We start from the raw sequence: 22,658 nt of genomic DNA, 5'->3' as shown, positions 1-22,658 counted from the left end.
ACAGCGTAGCGTCCTCTCGCGGAAACATCCTTCGATATCCAACAAAAAACCAGTCCCGAATTTTGAACCGGTATATCACGCTGATCACGATTTTCTTTACACGAGACGATCAGACATTAATGTACGACACGATGTTTGGTCTACTTGCTCATAATATTTGAAATAAATGCTGGAGTGTAAAGTATGCACACTATTATTATAAAGGCGAAAGTTTGTATGTGTGTGTGTGTGTGTGTGTGTGTGTGTGTGTGTGTATGTTTGTTACTCTTTCACGCAATAACTACTGAATGGATTTGGCTGAAATTTGGAATGGAGATAGACAATATCCTGGATTAGCACATAGGCTACTTTTTATCCCGGAAAATCGAAGAGTTCCTACGGGATTTTAAAAAACCGAAATCCACGCGGGCGAAGCCGCGGGCATCTTCTAGCAATTTTTTATAACACATTCGACTTAACTATGCAACCGGAGTCAATGATGTCACAATGCGAGAAAGTGGGACAGGGATATGAGAGATGTAGTGAGAGAGCAGAGAAACGCATTCCATTGAGGAAATTTTCACGGATTTTCACGGAAATCCGCATTTTCACGGATTCTATTATGTAAAAATAGTCAAGTCCGAGTCAGCCTTCTACACGAATGGTCTCGTAACATAACAGCGTACAAGAAATAACACTTTTGAATTTTTAGGGTTCCGTACCTCAATAGTGAAAAAGATGTCACTATAGGAACACTTCGTTGTCTGTCTGTCGTATCTGTCAAAACCTGTCAAGGGAGTTTTCTTTCTGTTTTCTGAAAATTTCACAAAACTCCCAATTAGTTACTTACTATTTGTCTATTTCAATCAACAAAACATCATTCATTTAAAATGGTCATTTACTTGCGTAGGTTTTTCATACTTAAGAAATGATTGCAGGTATTTTTGCATTATACATGTAATAAATATAAAATATTTTTTATTCTATTCTATAACTAGTTCTACCCAGGACCCAGGAATGGCACCCGCGGCCCTTCGCTTACATTTGACCAACAATGGTGCAAAACCATTAGATCGCAAGGCTTTATTGAATTACTAATACATAAAAAATTCACAACTTGGCTATTTCATTGAAAAAGCAAATAAAAACGCTCACAAACACCACTAAAAAGGAAATAAAAGCCAAATAAGGTAACGTAACTATTAACTTTGGTTATTTCGTAAGATCTAATCAGGTTAACGTAACATCGTGATCTGTAAATGTCCGGATCAAACATGGCGGCCACGGCATACGGCACATAGTACAAGTGCAAGAGAGATAATGATATAACTGTGTCCTACTCTGTCACGGATCTGTTCGTACGTCACGCGTTGCCAATTTGCAAAATATTGCCAAGCGAATAATTTTACCTGTTTTGGGGAAACGATAGAGTGAATATAAAAGGATAATATTGCTTAGATTAATTATACACGTTAAAATAAAGTATGTCAAAATATTGAAACGTTGTTTAATTTTACAAATTAGCTTTACTTCATTCTGAAGATAGTCATAACTTCATTTTAATATTTTACCATAGTATGATATTTTAATTATTAGTTTTGGGATCTGTGTGGTGCTGCGTGGTGGTGGTGCGTATTGCTGGCTTGGTGGCTGGCTTTTCCTGCATGTTTATCAGTGGGAGGGCGGGCGGTGCACATCGCGTGCTGCATGTTGCACCATACAGATTTGTCTGATTTAGCAAATAAAGCTCTTGGTTCTTTGTATATCATAAACTTACGCAAAGTAACATCTGCTTCTATACACGCACACACTGACAATACAATGTAGAAAAACCTAGAGAAAAACAAAATAACTACTTACTAATTAATGATCTACAAAAACTTATGTAGATAGGTTATTGGGAAAATCCTAACTCTACATCTGGCAATACCGTTACGTCAAAACCAAACCAGTTCCAATTTCGCCTCTGTCGCAGTACCTGTGTGCGCGTAATTTTACGATTTTGTTTTGTTAAAATCGCGATACGTAAACATTAGTTTACTGTTTAGCGTCCTAAGTGCGTGTTGGTGCTGTGCTGGTGCTAGTTTAGTGCGGCTGTGCAGTTCCTCAGCCGGAGACGAGCAATATTGGCTAATTCCGTGGAATGTCGAATTTGATTTCGAGATTGTTATGATTTCATCTAAAGGTACGTTTACACAAGACGTAGGTACGTTTAAACAATCGAAAGGTCGTCCTCCCGATTGGATAATTAACTTTTTAATGTTGAAACTTTTCTCATATTCTCTTAAATTATTCTTTATTTTAGATTATTTTTAACCCGCGACCTAAAAAGAAGGGTGTTACAAGTTTGACGTGTGTATCTGTGTATCTGTCTATGGCATCGTAGCTCCTAAACTAATAAACCGATTTTAATTTAGTTTTTTTTGTTTAAAAGGTGGCTTGATCGAGAGTGTTCTTAGCTATAGTCCAAGAAAATCGGTTCAGCCGTTTGAAAGTTATCAGCTCTTTTCTAGTTACTGTAACCTTCACTTGTCGGGGGTGTTATAAATTTTTAATTTACACTTCTTGACAGATTAAGTATATACTATATATGTATACGAGAACTTAGATCAACATTGGTTAATAGTAACTCGAGACAGGCAAACTAATGCCAACGAGGGCGAGCAAAGCTAGCATTAGGATGTCTGTCCACTGAAGCAGACCGGAGCGGAGATGTGTTGAGCATACCAATCAGATTATTGGTTGGTGGATGCAGTGATAATTTTATTTCTAATTGGACAAAAATCTGATTGGTTGACCACACCATTTTTCCATTTCATATTCAGCAGTTCCACTTCAGTAGACTGGCACCCTTGTATGGTTATAGGAAGCTATCAAAGGGTTGTTTAGTAGAGAAACAAGTAAAAATTCATGTAAATTAGACCAACTTGTGACATTATAATATACTGCCACATTATGACCATAGACTAAGAGCCCATGAGGGCCAGACCTTCGTTATTATATAAAAGCTGAAAGTTTCTCTCTAACACAGGTAGGAACAATCAGTGACTATGAAGTTTGGAACCACTTTGGAACATGGTGGCTTTGGGAGGGTGACAAATTTTATTTCAAAAAATATCTTTATTGTGAATTTAGATTAGTTTACAGATCTTAATACTATTGTTAGGTTCTGCCAAATTCCACCTTACGGCATACTTAACAAACACATAAAATCTTTGGTAAATTATAAAATCTAATTTTCTTTGATATATAATTAGAAATCACATGCATTGCCAGACAGTATTGTGGCATCTTCCTGCCAGACAGGGTGATTTTTAAGTTTTAACCCCCGACCCAAAAAGAGGGGTGCTATAAGTTTGGTGTGTGTATCTGTGTATCTGTCTGTGGCATCATAGCTCCTAAACTAATGAACCGATTTTAATTTAGTTTTTTTTTTGTTTGAAAGGTGGCTTGATTGAGAGTGTTCTTAGCTATAATCCAAGAAAATCGGTTCAGCCGTTTGAAAGTTATCAGCTCTTTTCTAGTTACTGTAACCTTCACTTGTTGGGGCTGTTATAAATTTTCAATTCACACTTGTTTCTAATTGGCAATCAAGCACTGAGCCATAACGGGTCTGTTTGAGTGGCAGTGTGAATATGTTTATATGATTTTAGTGTGAGCTACTCCTAGAAGGTTATTGTACAGACTTCCAGATAACAGGGTCAATTGACACTAACACTATCATCCATTTTTTTAAAAATTGAAAATATTACAATCAATAAACTTAAAGCTAGCCTTATCTAATTACTATAGACTAGCGACCCGCCCCGGCTTCGCACGGGTGGACATTTATTTTTTCTATTTTCCGGGATAAAATATACCCAATACGGATTCAGAAGAATCCCTCTAAGTAATGGTAAAAGAAATTTTGAAATCGGTCCAGTAGTTTTTGAGCCTATTCAATACAAACATACAAAAATACAAAAGTTTCCTCTTTATAATATTAGTATAGATAAAGCTAGCTTTAATTATAACAAGCTGATGCCCGCGACTTCGTTCGCGTGGATATAGGTTTTTTAAAATCCTGTGGAAACCATGGTTTTATGGGATAAAAAGTAGCCCATGTGGTAATCCAGGGTATATTCTATTTCCATTCTTTTCAGCCAAATCCATCCATGGTTTTGCGTGAAAGAGTAACAAACCTACACACATACACAATATTAGTGTGAAGTGTGATTCCTGACTTCCAAAAAGAAGGTTATCAATAAGGACTCGTTTTTTGTTTTTTGATATATCGCTGTATGACAATAACATGTTATTTCGGTCGCATATCGCAGTAGGCATGTTAGTTGTGGGTTTTACCGCGTCCAAGTTTTAATTAAAAAGTCTATATTATTTATTTGATAATGTAATCAGACAGGGTGAGCTCAGTCGGGGACATTCAAATTACCCTTAGATTACCTTTGCCAATCTATACAGTACATAAGTGATTTTGTAAAGTGGTAATAGTAAAAAAAAAATACCAGGCTGAGTTTGTTGTGGGCTCTTCTCAGACTTGGGCGCGTTTGGAACCCTCGTAACTTTAGTTTCAAGCTAGCGTAAATAATAATTATCACCACTACATCATTGTTAGACAATCAGAAAGTGTAGAATAGTACCCAATTTGAATAAATGACTTAGACTTTGACTGACTTTATTGTGATATATCAAGTGTGGGATAATAACATATTTGGGTGGCATATCGCAGGCGGCACTTAGTTCTGGGTTTCACCGCGTCCAAGTAACTGTTAATTAAAAACCGAAATTATTTATTTGATAATGTAATCAGTCAGTGTCACATTAAAATTACCCTTTTACGTTTTGCAACTACGCAATTTGGGAGTTTATCTTTTTTGAAGTCTTTCCTCATTGCTATCAATCATTAAAATATAACTTGTAATACATAAACAACTTGGAATAATAAAAAAAATAAAATTGGTAGATAACATGTAGAGTTTCGGGTAAGAAATAGCAAAGTAGCTATTTCAGAGTTTTTGGAAATTCTATTACATCGATTTTCAAAAAAATCACAATTTTCTAGTTTCTTAGTTGATGGTTTGTTGACCCTAATATTTGGATTATAATAGAGATGTCTCAAGGGCCATAACTTTTATAAAAAATACGTAATTTTACTATATTGATTGTTGTTGGTATAAACAATGAAGAGATAAATCGATAAATTGATTGGCTCAGGTAGTTTTAGATCTAGAACAACAAATCTATACATATAATAAAATTGTAGAAAAGTGGTGTCTGTACAATGGAAATATATTAAAAAAGTAGCAGGGGTTGTTATTATATCAATGCCGAACCCGAAATTGTAATTAATTTTTTTTTGTCTGTTTGTCTGTTTGTCTGTGTGTTTGTTGTGCACGCTAATATCAGAAACGGCTTATTCGATTTAGACACGGTTTTCACTATAATATTGTAGTAAGCTTCACTTAACATTTAGTGTTTATTTCATGTCAATCGGTTCATAAATTCATAAATAAAAAGTTATGTCACTTTAAAGAATCACCTCGAACATGTTTAACGTACAGAGTACGCACTACACGCCTCGCGCCTGAGCGTCCGTGGCTATATAAAGCGCGCTGATTCCACGCGAACGAAGTCGCGGGCACAGCTAGTAGAATAATACGTCTGCATGGAGCAGCGCGTGAGAAGTGTAAACTTATGGTCGTATGTCGTCGGTCAGTTCCCACGCGTGGGCGTGGACGTAATCTACATGATTGCAGTTTCAGGTTTTTCCGAAGGATACAGATAATATTTTATTTAGTTTAACTAACTGTAGTTTCCGGTAGTCAGTCAGTTGCACATACTTAGTAGATGTATATTAGCGTTTTATTATCAGTTTTATGGCGTTTCGCTTTGGTTATCAGTAGCAGCATACATTCCTAGTACCCAAGTCGCTCTAGCTATGAGCTGGCACTAAGTATGCATCTACCTATTAACCCGACTGCAGCAATGCCAAAGAAAGGGTTATGATTAGTTATAAGTTTGTATTTATGTGTGTTCCATCATAATGCCTGAACTACTGAGCCGATTTTAATGAAAACCTATAGGGTACCTATGTACTTCCCGTTGACCTAGAATCATGAAATTCGGCAGGTAGGTCTTATAGCACAAGTAAAGGAAAAAATCCAAACAAATCGACAAAAAAAATTAAAATGTTCTGTGAAAATTTCAATTCACCTGTTACGGTTCATGAGATACCGCCTGCTGACAGACAGACGGACAGCAGAGGCTTAGGCTGAGATTTATAGACTGTTAAAACGAGACCGCGTTATACCGCTGGCATAAGTCTGTCTCGTTTTAACTGGAACCTAAGTTTGAGCAAAGTCAAAGTGCGCTCTATAGATCTCAGCCTTAGTCCCGTTGGCACCCTTCGGCTACGGATCCCTGAAGCTGTAACTCGCGTGACGTGGGCAGCGTGTGTGCTGTTCCCGGGACCCTACCTACTTGCGTTCGCGAGAAGCTAAGCTGTGCCTCGGAAAAATACTCCTGCGTAAATATTGCGTATATATACATAAACATCCGTTTATCTGCACCGTCATCATCGGTTTAGGCCTGACGCACACCGGGGGACGGCAGAGCGGAGCATTTTATCTCTCTCTCTCTCTCTCTTCAGTAGTCCGTCCCCCGCGATTTATGGTCGCGATCACCTCCGGGCGAGTATCCAGCGGTGATAGCCTAGAGTAGTTAGGACGTCGGTCTTCTTTTCCGAAGGTCGGGGGTTCGATTCCGGTCACCAGTAGTTGACAGCTGTCCTTGGTACTTACTCCACTGCATGTTTCGGTAGCTGCCGGCATGCTACGGTAGGCACCGTAGCATGCCGCACCTATCTTATAGGTCGCTGGAAATTGACATAGTGTTGGCGGCCGGTGGAAAATCTCCTGATCTGTTGTCCTCAGTGTGCGCCGACCTTTATTTGGCTTCATAATATCATTAGCAATCACTAGCGAAATAATTTACGGCTTTGCCTTAATTAATAACCGCTTCAGTAGCTATTCGAGAAAATGTTTATTTTCCTTATAGCTATCCGGGTATCTTTAAAACAAGAGTGAACAGGCGTCTTCTGGGTAAACGCGTCCCATCTTAGGCCACATTATCACTTTCCATCAGGTGTGATTGTGGTCAAGCGTTTTCCTAAAAAAAATTTTTAAACTTGACTTGCTGTACGAGAGCTATTCGTGTGCGATGACGTCACAACAATGCCGTGACGTCACAACAATGACATGACGTCATAACAAGACCCATTCATCGTACACTCTAGCTTTGGAAATTTTCTAAACATTTTTAAATAAGTAGGTACATAATATCGGAAATCGCGAAACCGGCAGGATTCCAGCCTGAGTGTTCTGGGTTCGGGCGCGAACTCACGCGCTACTGTATCGTATTCCTCATTGCTGAGCGTTGAGACCCCTGCCATCACTATTCCTATAAGTAGTATAAAAGGAAAAGGTCACTAGCTGATTGATCTATCAAAGCACAGCACAAAGAATAGCACCTCACGGGCATAAGTTGTTCATATTGTAGGTACATGTGAAAGTGCGTTTGCTTGTGAGTTTATCTTTCAATCACGATCGCCGTGATTGTTTGCGTGGGTATAATTCAAGACCTGGAGAATGACACAGTCTCCTTTTGATCCCGGAAAATCAAACAGTTCCCACGGGAGGTTAAGTCGCGGGCATCAGCTAGTGCCTGGTATCTACATAGGTCATAGGTATTATATGAAAGTCATTATTGTAGTTACCTACTTAAGTTAATTAGTAACGAATATGGTCGAATTTTGTCCTTGATTCATGTTTTTTCCTGCATTAACTAATCCTACTTAAATATTAATTAAATTAGTTAATATTCTATTAGTAACTTATGTAACTACCGCAGAGAGAAAAAATAACTAAGTGCCTACTTAAACCATAAACCGCGTGCAAAATTGACGTAAATTCCTAATTACTTAATTAAAACTTATATTCACTTAATTAAAAAAAACTGAAATAGATAGGTTGCAGGGTTCAAGTGGTATTGACATTTGCTCTGTGTTATCGATTATTATCATATCAATCCCGCGCCGCCGCCATGCGCCAGAGTGAGCAGTGCTACACATTGATACTATCGACGCGAGTATTGCGAAACCCAATAAGTACCAAAAACAATCGATAATAGTATCGATTGTTTTCGGTACTTATTGGTAAACGCAAAACGATCGATAGGCTGCAATCTCTAGCTATTCTGATTCACGAGATGTAGCGCACTGACAGACAGACACGCGGACGGGCGGATGGCACCCTTCGGGCACGGAACCGTAACAACCGGCCAAGTGCGAGTTGAGCCTCTTTCTTTTAGGGTTTGTACGTAAGGTAGGTACTCTATAGGTTTTTTGAAATCTATAGAGCGCACTTTGTCTTTGCTTAGCCTTCAGTTTCCGTTAAAACGAGACAGCTTTATGCCAGCGGTGTAGCGCTGTCTCGTTTTAACAGTGTCTGAGCAAAGTCAAAGTGCGCTCAGACCTCAGCCCGAGTGTATCGCCGCCTTTGTGCAGTAGAGTTCTTCCCGAACCGATGCAGGTGGTAGAGTCTTCTCTCTTCTTGACCACAAGTGGCACATGCTGTCCTACATGGAATAAATTAATTAATTTCATTTCATTTGAGTAATCTATGAGTAATTTGGGAATCCAAGGGAAGTAGGCACAGGATGTTTCATCCGTCCTTGTCTTCCGCGGTACATCTGCCGGTCAGTGTCGCAGCGCCGGCGCCACCACCGCCACCACCGCACCGCCAGGCCTTGTCCACACTCTGCAGAGCTAGTTGACTGCTCACACGAGTGTATGTGTACGCCATCATTGTTATTAAACTTGTCAAATTAAAATATAAACAATATCCAAAACATAACATACAAGATAGTGTAATAGTAACATTGATCATCAACATGTATTATTATAGGTAAGATTCAACATTCATTTATAGAATATCTACATTTGTAAATCTATCTACATTTTGTTTCTCATTTATGTCCTCAATTGAAAAATTTTTCAAAAACCCCGGCTGCGGTTTGCTCTGCGTCGTGTTTTTACTTAAGTAAAAAAATGGGGAGTTTTCTATACAATAAGATATAATTTAATAGCTGACAGTGTTGTTTGTAAAATTAAGAAAAATGTATTGGTGCAAGAATCATTAAAATCGGTCCACACGTTTAAACCAAGCGTATAGACCAAGCGTGGGCCAAGTGTGGGCCAAGTGTGGGCCAAGCCCGCACTGCGATATTTCACCGCGCGACTCGCGAAACCGCACGCACTCGCAACAAATACGCGTGAAAGGCTTTAACACAAACTTACCTATCCCTCAAACTGAGCTGTATACAGCGTATTCGGTAATTAGCTTTGCTCACACTTTACTGATGACGATGGAACGGTCTCGTTGTAACAGTGTCTTAGTCTGAGCCAAGTCAAAATGCGCTCTTTACATCTCAACTATGGTTGCTACCACAGAGCACCTTACGAGTACACTGCTCTAGCAGCTAACTAGACCGCCCCTAGTTTTTGTAGTCAATAACACCATAAGTAGGTACCTATTTTGTTTTCTCTCATGTTATCTCAATTTCATGGACTTTCCCCCAAATAGGTAGATTTTTAGCGATTATTTACTTTGCATCCATAAACGGAATAAGTAACATGTAAGTAAAGAATAGTCACAAATTCAATATCTACAGCAACATCACATCCAGAAACGTGATAAGCAGAACTTACTGGCATTCAACACGCCCGCAACCTCAATTTTCGTGTTCTACAGAGAAAGTCAAGAGTGAATAGGCAACTTCTAGGCAAGCGCGCTCCATCTCAGGCTGCATCATCACTTGCCAGCAGGTCTGAATGCAGCCAAGCGCTAGTCTATAAATATAAAAAAAAAATCTGCTCCCAGAAAAAGTTGTTTGTTTTTGTATGTACCTATATTGTATAAGTATAGTTAAAAATTACCCTTTCCTAATTAACTATGATTTCATTCTGTACGTTTATTGTAACTATAAGTTTTTAATAAATAAAACACATAGTTATAATTTTATTTGGTTTTATTTATTTCTCAAGATTTGTCCCTACTCATTAGCGCAGGACGACTTGTATGACTATAGAAATTTAATTTAATTTTTTATTTTATTTATTTGGGACAATAAACATTACAAACTATAACTTAAATTTATCGTCCAATAAAGATAAATATGTAATCAACTACACTATCCAGCAAACTATAACAATATGAATGTACGTAATAAGTAATGTTTGTGTTGTGCAGCGATGGTGCGCGGCGCGTGATGTCGCTGCGGCTGCTGCTGCTGGCCGCCGTGGTCTCCGCCGTCGCCGACGAGCCCTAGTGAGTACCGCCCACTGCCGCCCACGCCGCCCACCATTAACTGATACACATCCTGCCTGCCCACCTAGTGGATGGTCTTCCGACGTTACACTTTACGATGCAAGATCATTTATTTTTATTCTATCAACATGAATCTTATAACTATTTACATAATATATTCTTAGCGCTCTGAAGTCTTGTCGCCTTGTCTGGGCGCTGCACATCTATATTACACGGATAAGCAACTACACAGAACAATCACAATGTGTCCGTCGGAATATAAAATAAATGAATATCAGCATCATTTCAGCACTTTGGCATCCCTCCCCACTCGGTGGACAGACAGCATCCAACTCGTCTATGAGGCCGTTGGATAGCGGCGGTGGAAGCCCCTGCGAGAGGCCTATGTCCAGCCGTGGACGTGTATCGTGTGCTAATGATGATGACGACGAGTCGTTTGCAGCTACCCGCTCATCTGGCCGGGCCCCGAGCGCGGCTGCAGCGGCGTGGCCGGGCAGGCCGAGCAGCTGGGCGCGGAGTGCGCGCTGCCCGGCGGCCGGCTGACGATCAGCGCGGACCCTGCGGCCACCTACTTGAGAATCGAGTGCGAAGATGTAAGTAGAGTAAGGGTCATCTTGTGTCCCCGGTAGCGATCGCCATTCATAAGTTTAACTGCCCCGTTGGTCTTCTGTCTCACTGACTGACATTTTTTTTTATGGACAGGACAGCACCTTTTCGTGCGAAGATTTGGAGGAGGCGAAGCCGCTCATAACGTCCCGCATCACCGCCGAGCACCCGGCGGCCAGCAGGACGGTGAACAAGTTCGAGATCAAGCACTGCGCGCTCCCCTCCGAGCCGCTCCGCTGCGCGCTGCGGCTCGCGCGGGCCACGGGCGCCAAGCTGCTCGTCCTGGACGACGTGCCGGGCGCCGTCACGCCGCGCCACGTGGAGGGCCTCACGGGCCTCGACAAACTCAGGATATACTATAGGAGCGGTGAGCGGAGACTATACAAAATCACACTAATATGTGTGTGTATGTTTGTTTGTTACTCCTTCACGCAAAAAATACCAGACGGATTTGGCTGAAATTTGGAATGGAGATAGATAATATCCTGGATTAGCACATAGGCTACTTTTTATCACTGAAAATCAAAGAATTTCCACGGGATTTCGAAAAACCTAAATCCACGCGGGCGAAGCCGCGGGCATCGGCTAGTTCTAAATATTTTTATTCGATTAAACTTTTACAACTACTTTTGAATCGTCAAGTGCATCTGCCACTAGTTCGGAATGCCTTTCCTACCGAGAAGAACCAGCAACAAACTCGGCGGTTGCTCTTTTCAAATATGTGATCTATAATACTATGCCATGTATACAAGCAATTGCAGTACCGCGCACTGCAAGAGCGAGCTGCAGGTTAAATCTTGGCTCATTTACATAATCTTCGATTGTATAATAGATACGGTCTATTCCCTGATGCTTTGAAGGTAAGTATTTAGATCGTAGGCGGCAGGAAAAAATTAACTTAATTAACAAAACTGGTTTTATTTATTTTTATTTAAGCAACTTTATTGCTCAAAACTATGACAAAGAATAAAATACAGCAACAATTGACAAACAAAGGAATTTAAAATATCTTCCAGGCAACCTATTTGATACTTGCTACTGATACTGTATACTGGTGGGTGTGCAGGAGGCAACCAGAGCACGGTGCCGTACGAAGTCCTCGCTGCGCTCCCCGCGCTGAGCAGCTTCTCGCTGAAGAGGAGCGCGGTGGTGCTGCGGGCGGGGCGCACGGGGGCGGCGGGCGCGCTGCCGGCGCTGCGCACGCTGGAGCTGTCGGAGGGGGGCGTGCGGGGCGTGCCGCGGGGGGCGTTCGCGTTCGCGCCGCGCCTCGCCACGCTGGGGCTGTGGGGCAACGAGATCGAGGACGTCGACGAGGGCGCGTTTGATGGTGAGTGACACTACCACTAACCTAACCTAACTTGATTCAATAAATTTGCCAAAAGTAAGGCGCAATCCCTAGTAATAACCGGCAAAACTTTCCGCGGGGCCTAGTTGTAACAACGCATATCAAGCGATTGCGATTGTTAAGTAACGTTGATCCAAGTCGGTAACTGGATGGGTGACCAACGTTTTATGTCCGTATTTGGCCTTTTCGTTTCCTCCGCGCCTCGGAGAGCACGTTAAGCTGTTATTGTCACTAACATCTGATAATATTACCTACATAGAATTATATTTAGACAACTGCAAAAACCTAAGAATCGAAATTTCGTTCTCTTAGTGAGTTGTATGCGGAAGGATCTGGGAACTCACCGCATTATTATCCCAAGAGAACTCCTGCCATTATGTGTTTAATGGAAAGGAGTCAGGACCCTCAGCAATGAAGGAATACGGCTCTAAAGAAGAAGAAAAACTTACTCGTCACCTTCCCATACCTCCCTTGTCTGCACGATTCTAAGTAAGAAAAAGATGCGAATACTCTATAAAAATCATTACGTTTGTCTCAGGTCTATCCTCCCTGGAGAACCTCAGCCTGAACTCGAACCGACTGACCTCGCTGCCCCGTGCTTTGCTGCGCCCGTGCGCGCGCCTGGAGCACGTGGACCTGTACAACAACCAGCTCACGTCGCTACCCGACGACTTATTCCGAGGATTAGTGCATTTGAAAAAGGTAAGTCATTGCATAGCTGTTATACAGGGTGTAACCAGAACGCTAGCATAAACTTAGCGTAACCTTAACACAATCCAATGCCAATAACCATTTGCCTTATCTTGTAGTTTTAGTGATTTAGTATTATTCAAACCCGCATTGTATAGCGTGCAAAACTTGGGTCAATGCCCCACCTGAGTGACCTATTTACGGAACGTTCGTTGAGCTCTAGCGTCAGTCAGATGTTTTATTTGCAATATATTGTGAACTTTTAAAAATACAGGATTTTCTTTTTGTTTTTTGTAGGTTTTCTATGGCTGCATCAGTATGAGCTGTGTTCGTTTTTGCTAGCGTTCTGCTTACACCTGTATACAGGGCCTCTGTACATTTACCTTTTTTCAAAGTGTTTTAATTTGATACTAAAGTGATAAATAAACTACCAAAACATTTATTCGATCGATAAGTACAATAAAAATCAACTGTCGGATCGGCGGGTCAGTAACTGGATGGGTACCCGATTTTAACTTAGAATTTGGCCGTCTCGTCTCGTCCAATTGGCGCGTGGCATATTTCCTCATATTGTGTAACGAAGCTGAATTGCTCTCAATCATAATTGCTAGTTAATGTAATGTTGACAATTAGTTAGCGCGTACAGAACCCGATTACAATCTATTGAACCTAATGGACCTCTGCCGTCGGGTGAAGGGTATCATCACACTTTGAGTTATCGTTATCATCATCAACCGATATACGTCCACAGCTGGACATAGGCCTCCTGTAGGGACCTCTACTGCACACGGTCTCGCGCCGCCGCCATCCAGCGGCGTATTGTTATGTTGAAATAGTTATTATATAAACACCTCACATTGATATGTTTTAGTCAGTACTAGACAATGCCCGCGACTTAGTGCGCATGGATTTAGGTTTCTTAAAAATCCCGTGGGTACTCTTTGATTTTCCAGGGTAAAAAGTGGCCTATGTCCATATTAAGTATGTTCCTCGACATGTAAACTAACCAAGTAGTAAAGCAATTAGGCCTTAGACTGAGGCCTTGTGGCAATAAATGATTTATTTATTTATTGAGGAATAAAATCTTACTTACAGTTGACACAATATATTATAGCAAAATAATAGGCAGAGTCCTTTCACAAGAGATAACGACTATGTTATAACGTCCTGTACAAGCCAAATGTATTGAACACAGCAAGTGTCTGTATGTTGTTTGATTATAAAAAATATTCAGCCCAAAAGGAAGTTATTTTATTAAAATGTTGTATATGGGAGTGTGATACTTAGGTTATACCTCTTATCAGTTTCTACGCGTGATCGCACTGAAACGTGGCTTTGATGGTAGAGTGGTAACTAGCCACGGCCGAAGCCTCCCACCTAACATAAAAAAATTATGCTTTCCCAGGTGATCATATTCGACAACAACGCCACCCTACACCTGCCCGACCACCTGTTCTCCAACCTGCCCGCCCTGCAGCACCTGGAGCTGCGCACCGCCTCCATACAGCGCGTCCCCGAGCACCTGCTGCACAACTCCACCAGCCTGCAGCTGCTGGACCTGTCCCGCAACCAGCTCACATCCATCCCCACCACCATGCTCCACGGCCTAGTCAAGCTGAGGGTTCTGAACTTGAGCAACAACAAGCTGGCGTACTTGCACCAGAAGCTGTTCCTGAACCTGGACAAGCTGGAGGAGCTGGATCTGAAGGGCAACTCCCTGGAGCGGCTGCCGGAGGGGGTGTTCGCCGGACTGACCGCGCTGAAGGTGCTCAAGTTGGGGAACAACTACATCAACACTCTGGACAAGTGAGTTGGCTTTTTTATGTTATGAAAATTAATAAAACTGTTTTTTTACAGGATCACTTCTTCTGTCTGTCATGTCTAGAATAAAATAGAATAGAATAGATTTTTATTCAAATAAACTTGTACAAGTGCTTTTGAATCGTCAAATAATTTACCACCGGTTCGGAATGCCGTTCCTACGGAGAAGAACCAGCAAGAAACTCGGCGGTTGCTCTTTTTAATTGTTCAATTTACAATAATATTCTGTCAAGCAATAGGTCTCATAGGGTCTTAGGGTACTTTCCGTTGACCTCAAATCATGATTTTTGATAGGTAGCTATGTCTTATAGCACAAGAAAATGGAAAAATCCGAAAACCGTTTTGTGGTTACATTACAAAACATGAAAATGTGGCAGCAGCGGGGTCTTCTCCATCTGACCTATGTCAAGACGGGGGTACGGGCCTCGAGGCGTGGCCTCCTTGCCCGGGTGTGGCGCGGGGAAGAACACTTCCCCGGTAACGTCCTTTAAGCCGTTATCAGCTAAGGCCTGCCTTGGTCACGAACAATTAATTAGTTTACTAAATCATACAATAGAGTGCGCTAGGTAGTAATTAACTTGCAGTGTTGCACATAAAATCAGACAACGAAGTGATACTATAAGGGTTCCTTTTTTTTGGAGATACAGAACTGTAAGGATGGTGTAATTTCAGGTCTCTCTTCAGTGGACTGTCGGAGTTGTCGGAGCTGGACTTGTCCGGGAATAGAATCCAGATCCTGAACCCTGAAACCTTCAGTCCCATCAGTAAGCTGAAGGTAACCTACCTCCGAGTGTTTTTTTTCGATCGGCAAATCGCCAGCTGCGCAAGTACAGCCCCATTTTAACTTGACGCTAGTATGTACTTCATACGAATAATGTACCAGGAGAGCATAGTAACACACACAGTTGAGGCTAGGTTCAGGCGCTGTAGACCATAGCATAAAATAACAAGTGTTGTATGTAGCCTCCTAGACACGAATATATTGTGTAGGCTCTGTGAAGAGGATGAGGAAACGCTCCTACACATCATCTGCCAATGTCAGGCACTAATGCATACACATAGTCTTCAGCGAGGGCGATCTTGGCGATCATAAGGGCCTTTTCAGTGCGACGCGGATGGCCTGCGCGGACGTCCGCGGCGGACGGTGGAGTGAAAATCCTACTCTATGAATGAAAGCTCAACAGCGCGTTCAGAGCGACCCGGAGCTGTCCGCGTCGCGGAGTTGTTGAGGTTTCATACATTTTGCCGTCCGTCGCGGGCGTCCGCGTGGGTCGTCCGCGTCGCACTGAAAAGGCCCTAACAGACCCGCAACGCTCAACGTGATACAGGGTCTAAAGTGCCCCGCATAGCCCAGCAAGAAGGTGTAGCGCCTATACAAGCTAATGTGTTTGTTCTCAGATCCTGTCTCTGGCGCGTAACAACATGTCTATTACGCGACAAGTGAACACCTTCCGCTTCATCTCGCCCGAGCTGTACGCGCAGTACCAAGTCGACCAGGCCAGGTACCGAACCTATAGAGCACACTCCGACTTTGCTTAGACTTAAGACGTTGAAACGAGACAGATGTATACCCCCCACATAAATCTGTCTCGCTTTAACTCAATCTTAATCTGAGCAAAGTCTACGGGCGCTCTATAGATCTCACGCTAAGTTATCCGATGTTACGGTCGGCTTGGTGTCATGCAGCATGTGGTGTTGCAGCATGGCGGCCGGCGACTACGAGTACCACTCGCCGCTGCACGCGCTGGCGCAGCTCAGCAAGCTGGACCTCAGCCACAACCGCGTCGCGCTCGTCTGCGACGACTGGCGCTCGCTGTGGAACCTGCACTCGCTCGACCTCTCCTACAACGCGCTCACTGAACTCACGGTCAGTCGACACTCTAAATCATAGTCAAAGTCATAGTCAATTACTTAAGTTACGTACAGTAAAATAATACTTCAGGTCACTTGATCAATTGGCCATATTTTTTTAATTAGCTTTTAAGAAATTTTTTGCAATATCACTGTACATTTTCCTGTAATTGTATAATGAAAAAACATGTGCGGGTCGCAGGGCCTGGACATGGTGTTCCTGTCGGACGGGCTGACGGTGGACTTCACGTACAACAACATCACGCACTTCGCGCCGCCCGCCGCCCACTACGTGCAGCCCCCCCCGCGCGTCGCCTTCCTGCTGCACCACAACCCGCTCGCCTGCGACTGCCGCCTGTTCCCCTACGTGCACGCGCGCCGCAGCGGCGACCTCGTCGGCGACCTCGCGCTCCACGACGCCGCCTGCGCGCGCCCGCCCGCGCTGCGCGGCGTGCCGCTCGCCGCGCTGCAGCCCGACCAGCTCGTCTGCGACGACTCCGCCCGCCCCGCCTGCCCCCGCAACTGCACCTGCCTCAACCGCCCCTCCAGGGCCCGCGTAGAGGTCAGCTGCCCCGCCCTCCCCCGCGACCTGCCCCAGCAGAGCTCAGTCACACATCTGCGCCTGCTGCAGCCCTCCGACTTGACGCAGCTCCCCGCGCACGTCAAGTACGTCGACCTGTCCGCCTTGAACCTCACCACAGCCCCGAAGACATCCCACGCGGTCGAAATCGATCTCACCAACAATAACTTAACTAAGATACCCGTCGAGCTGCTGAAGTTGAACTGCGTGCTGCACCTCGCCCGCAACCCCATAGACTGCTCGTGCGATAACAAAGTCGAGTTGGAATACTTGAAACTGAAGCATCATCTGGTCAAGGATTATCGGAACTTGACATGCCGGAGCAACCTGTCGCTGTCCGGCGTCGACACCGACGCGCTGTGCGCCGCGCGGGACTCCACCGTCATCGGGTTCTCGGTCGCGTGTATCGGCATACTCGCCGCGGTACTCACCGGTATCGCGTACCAGTACTCCACCGAAATACGCATAGTGCTGCATAAAATCGGCGTCTGGCCGAACAAACCCGCCCGAGACGAGTACGAGTACGATGCGTTCATCTCTTTCTCGCACCAGGACGAGCTGTACGTCATCAATACTTTAGTGCCGAAACTGAAGAGCGGGAGGAACCCTCTCAAGCTGTGCTTGCACTACGAGAACTGGGTGATAGGGGACTTCATCCCGTCGCAAATAACGAGGTCGGTGGAGCAGTCGAGGAGGACCATCATAGTGCTGTCGGAACACTTTTTGAAATCGGATTGGGCTCAAATGGAGTTCCGCGCCGCGCACGGTAGAGAGAGACTCATAGTCCTCATGCTAGACGACCTGACCTCCGACAAAAATCTAGACCCGGACTTGAAGGCGTACGTGTCCACGAACACGTACGTGAAGGCGAGCGACCCGCTCGTGTACGACAGGTTGAAGTACTCGGTGCTGCACACGAGCACTAGTTTTGGGAAAAAATCCAAAAACGTGGACCGACCCGCGGGGCTGGATGTACACCTCAACCTGCACGGGCAGCTAGTCAACGCGTACGCCGCTTGAACTTACATTTCTTTTATGTGACAGAAGTTAGCCCTTGACTGCAATCTCACCTGGTGGTAAGTGATGTTGCAGTCTAAGATGGATGGATGGTTATTAAACCCTATGCCCCTTTGGTTTCTACCCGGCATCGTATTGGAATGGATCGTCGCTCGATCGTGGGAAAACTTCATCAATCATTATTACAATCACAATTGTTGTGATTAGCTCAATTTATGCTATTCGTGTTGCAACAATGCATTGTAGCCAATAGCGAGCGAGCGTCAACCAATCAGGTGATTGCGATCGTGACATTGTAGCTGTTATTCTATCGCAATTGAGCACCTGAACATATCGGATCTGATTTGAGAATCTTTATAATATATAGACTGACTTAAATACACTTTTCCTTGATAGTAATAATATTATGGCGCTCATCGCTATAGCGTTACTTATACTTAACTTTCATCAAATGTGCCTTATAACTACAGACCGTTCGCTATGACTTGCCCCTTGCCGTCATGTTGGTACGATTGCGTTGTTTCTTTCTTTCTTTAGAACTGTGTTTATTATTGTGTGAACTCCAATAGTGCCAACATGACGACCAGGGACAAGTCGTAGGGAACGCTCTCGGTCGCGCTAAGTTTGCACCTCGCTGGAATGCGGCTCCTCTCCCACTTCCCCGCTCACCTCCCCGCGGTTGCCTTGTCGCGTCAGTGCGGCTCGCAAACCGCACCTAAGCGTCAGTGTGACGTCATCGACGCTAGGTGCAAACTTAGCGCGACCGAGTAGTAATGTCCTAAAATGATATAATATAGGTTATTGGTGCTCATAATATAAGATATAGGTGTTAACACTAAGAGTCCGTCATGCGACAGTGGCGCAACTCCACACACCACCACATTCATACAACACTCTTCATTTGAAATCGATAATATAAAAAAGCTTTTAAAATTAGATATTTGTTACAAATAACTACTTGACTCAACTTTATAAAGTTAGAGTTAAGTCTGTTAAGGTATTGTTGCTCTGACTGTAATATAACCGCAGCATGTCGGCTATATAACATGATTATATCATACCTAGTAGGTATGTTACAGACTCTCTAATTTCATAGTTGTGCGTTTCAAACAATTAAATATCACGCGCTTGAACGGTAAAGGAAAACATCGTGAGGAAACCTGCACCTCTGTTATATAACAAATGATTACATGTATATAACATGTTATATAAGCCGGGTGCAACAATATAACAATATAAGCTGAACTAAACGACGGGTACATTTCCGCACTGAAAGCAATAACTTTACAGTTTACAATGTTTATTTTTTGAATATTTTAGTAAATATTAAGTAGTAAGTAAGTAGTTATATTGTAAGTTGTAAGGTGAAGAGATATTGATGTAGATATAAGAACATTTTACTATTTTATAGAATCTCATGTTACTGTTACACCTACAAGCGAGTATATGAATAATGATGTATATTGTATTCAATAGTTTGATACTTCAGCAATCTTCAAAAGAATCTGCCTTTTTACATATTTTCGTATTTTACACTATTTTTGTTTTTCTGTTCTATCAAGTCTTTAACTGTTAGGCACGAAAGAAGTTTAAAGGCCAAAGTGGGTCACCCATCCAGTTACTGACTCGCTTGGAAATAGTCTAACCAGCGCATGCGCTCGTTGAGCTGGGTTATACCTCGTATTTTTACCATAATGGTGCTGATAAATAAACTGTACAGTATTTGCATCTCTTTCTTACTTATGCTGTTAGAAAAGGACAAATAAGTTTGGAACACAAAACTTGCTACCAGTCTTGAGCATGGCTTGAATATTGGTTTTTGGTCTCTTTTTAACATTTATTACAAAGAAAAAGATGCAAAATACTCCAGAATATCTAGTTAAGAGAAAATAATTGTTATGGTACTTTCACACTCCGGGCTTTCACGTCTTCTTTTATTGATCGGTAGTCGGCAAGTGTTTTAGGTATTAGTGTACAAAGGCCCTAATGACTTCGTGTTGGCTAAAGCCTCTACAAAGCACACTTTGCTCAGACATAATATTAAGACAGTTAAAATGAGGCAGACTTATATACTCGTACTTACTATCCAAATTAATCTGTCTCGTTCTAATTCGATTCTCACTTTAGTGTTACGCGAGTGAGATGCATTGACGTTGCTTACGTATAGCATTGTCCTTGTTCCACTCGATTGATGTTGCTCAGATAGTTCAAATTGTGTGCAGACAGGTCGGTGCACCGGTAGTAGTAAAAGGATAAATCAATTCGTTCGTTTGGAGTGTGGAGGTGCCATTAACATGTATATAATAGAGACTATATAGATATACACACTATACGTTATATTCCTGTGCAAAGCTGCTACTGCGTGTCGAGTTGTGTGCGAGTGTACAAGAGAGATGATACAATAAAGGTGGAGAGATACGAGGAAACTGTTTTATTTACCCACCACTCAATATAAGGGGGTTCAACGGTCATGAAGTGTTTGTCCGTTCATTGGTGCCTTCATAATGACTCTTCTATTGTTATTATTTTCTCTATGTACCTATAATAATGGAAGAAACTGACATATCACGTTTGGGATAAAAATTGAGTTTTTTAAGTTAATTTATAACGTAAACCTCGCGGAAGGTGGCGGCGACGATGTTCGTTACGAAGAAAAACTAACTGACTAACAAATCAATGTGCACCGCAAACTGCTGTTCGGTTTATATAATCGTAATGAGAAAAGCCGGTAAGAAACTCAGTCTATTCGAATGTTTCTGTGAGAATAGAGAACTTAAATTAATTTTTGTATTTGTTAGTATTTTGTATACGGAATCTTAACAATTAATCGTCCGTCTGTCGTAGTACTGTTAAAACGTGAAAAGTAATAAGTAAAGGTCCGGGGGTGACGGGATTTTACTCTATAGTTGATTATGTACCTACCACGGGTACCTACACTATAATTTTACAATTTTAAGCTAGGTAACTATCGTAACAAGTGTAAATAAAAAATTAATAACACCCCCGACAAGTGAAGGTTACAGTAACTAGAAAAGAGCTGATAACTTTCAAACGGCTGAACCGATTTTCTTGGATTATAGCTAAGAACAGTCTCGATCAACAAACAAAAAAACTAAATTAAAATCGGTTATTATTTTTGGAGCTACGATGCCAGAGACAGATACACACGTCAAACTTATAACACCCCTCTTTTTGGTCGGGGGTTTAAAAATACCGCAAGGTGTAAGGTGACTCCCACTGGAGAGTACTGTTATGTTCTATATTGTGGGATAATATATTTTGGGTATGTGTGAGGTGTTTTCCAAGCAAAAAACTTCGTTTGAAATTAGACTTTCTAATGGTTTCCGAGTAAAATTTTAGATTAAAACGTTCCGAATTTGCTTAAACTCTCCAGTGTGCGCCTGCTTTTACAGTTGGCGAAATATTCTGTCCTACCAATAGATGGCGCTCTGTTAGGGCATGGCGCTGAAGTTCGCGTGTCGGCCGATAGATGGCGCTGAGTAGTTTGTGATATAATTTAAAATATTAATGATTAATAAAGTGATGATTACTGTGGATATTTACTGCGTGATTATTATTAATTTATGTTAAAATAGTCCTTGTATTGGAAAAGTTAGTAAAAATGATTCGTGGTTGAATTTATAGCGTGTTTGAAAGTGTGGATTCTTCTTCTTCTTCTTCTCTCTGGGCTGGTTTCCGCACTTAAACGTTTCCGTCTGTTGTGCGTGCGTTGCCCCTCCCCGCCGAAGTCTTCACTCCAGCCATCCAAGCTCGCTCCAGAAGCCAAGTAGACCGCCCAGGTTGCCGAGGACTTCATGGAGTGAGGTTGGGGAACCCAAATGGCGTTCTCGTTGTTCTGCCACGACCATGCACTCCAGGAGCACGTGTGTCGGCGTCTCATCGACCTCCATGCAGGCCCTGCACAGAGGACTGTCGGTAACACCTATAACGAAAAGGTGTTTGTTTAGTGGGCTATGCCCTGTTATGAGTCCCACCACCTTCCTAAGTTTACCTTTGTCCAGGCGGAGTAGTTTGTTAGTTTGTCGTATATCTATGTTAGGGAAAGCCTCTTTGGCTTGCCTGCAGTCAGTTGCGTTTGCCCATAATTGGGAATGCTCCTTAAGTGTTAGTTCATGCAACCAAGTTTTATACTCACTGAAGGGTATGGGTACAATAGGCTGAGGCCCTGTCACCTTCAGCGTCGTGGCCTTGCGTGCTAATGCGTCCGCTGCCTCGTTTCCCTGGTCCCCATCATGTCCTTTGACCCACCGTAGGGTGATATCATTCGACATGGCGAGTGTTTCCAGAGCCTTATGGCAGTCTTGTATGAGTTCGGAGGTTGTCCAGAATTTAGCCAAAGCTTTGAGAACAGCTTGGCTATCTGAGT

The 22,658-nt window shown here is 42.7% G+C and overlaps 1 protein-coding gene across 2 annotated transcripts; it reads left to right on the top strand.

The window, feature by feature from the left end:
• Nucleotides 1-1,930: 1,930 nt before the first annotated feature.
• LOC123879334 (protein toll-like) lies at nt 1,931-20,698 on the top strand. Of its 2 annotated transcripts, none has more exons than XM_045926981.1 (11): nt 1,931-2,164; nt 10,284-10,361; nt 10,804-10,954; nt 11,064-11,334; nt 12,034-12,294; nt 12,851-13,014; nt 14,408-14,808; nt 15,496-15,598; nt 16,222-16,325; nt 16,525-16,690; nt 16,877-20,698. In XM_045926981.1, exons 2-11 carry the CDS (start codon nt 10,303-10,305, stop codon nt 18,272-18,274), a joined length of 3,078 nt encoding a protein of 1,025 aa, XP_045782937.1. In that variant the 5' UTR covers nt 1,931-2,164; nt 10,284-10,302; the 3' UTR covers nt 18,275-20,698. The 2 variants fall into 2 exon arrangements, with proteins under 2 accessions (XP_045782937.1, XP_045782936.1); XM_045926980.1 differs by lacking the exon at nt 1,931-2,164 and adding an exon at nt 8,743-8,939.
• The last annotated feature ends 1,960 nt before the right edge of the window (nt 20,699-22,658 follow it).

The sequence above is a fragment of the Maniola jurtina genome, chromosome 28, assembly GCF_905333055.1.
Source record: "Maniola jurtina chromosome 28, ilManJurt1.1, whole genome shotgun sequence".
Lineage (NCBI taxonomy): Eukaryota > Metazoa > Arthropoda > Insecta > Lepidoptera > Nymphalidae > Maniola > Maniola jurtina.
This window is presented reverse-complemented; position numbering and strand designations above follow the sequence as displayed.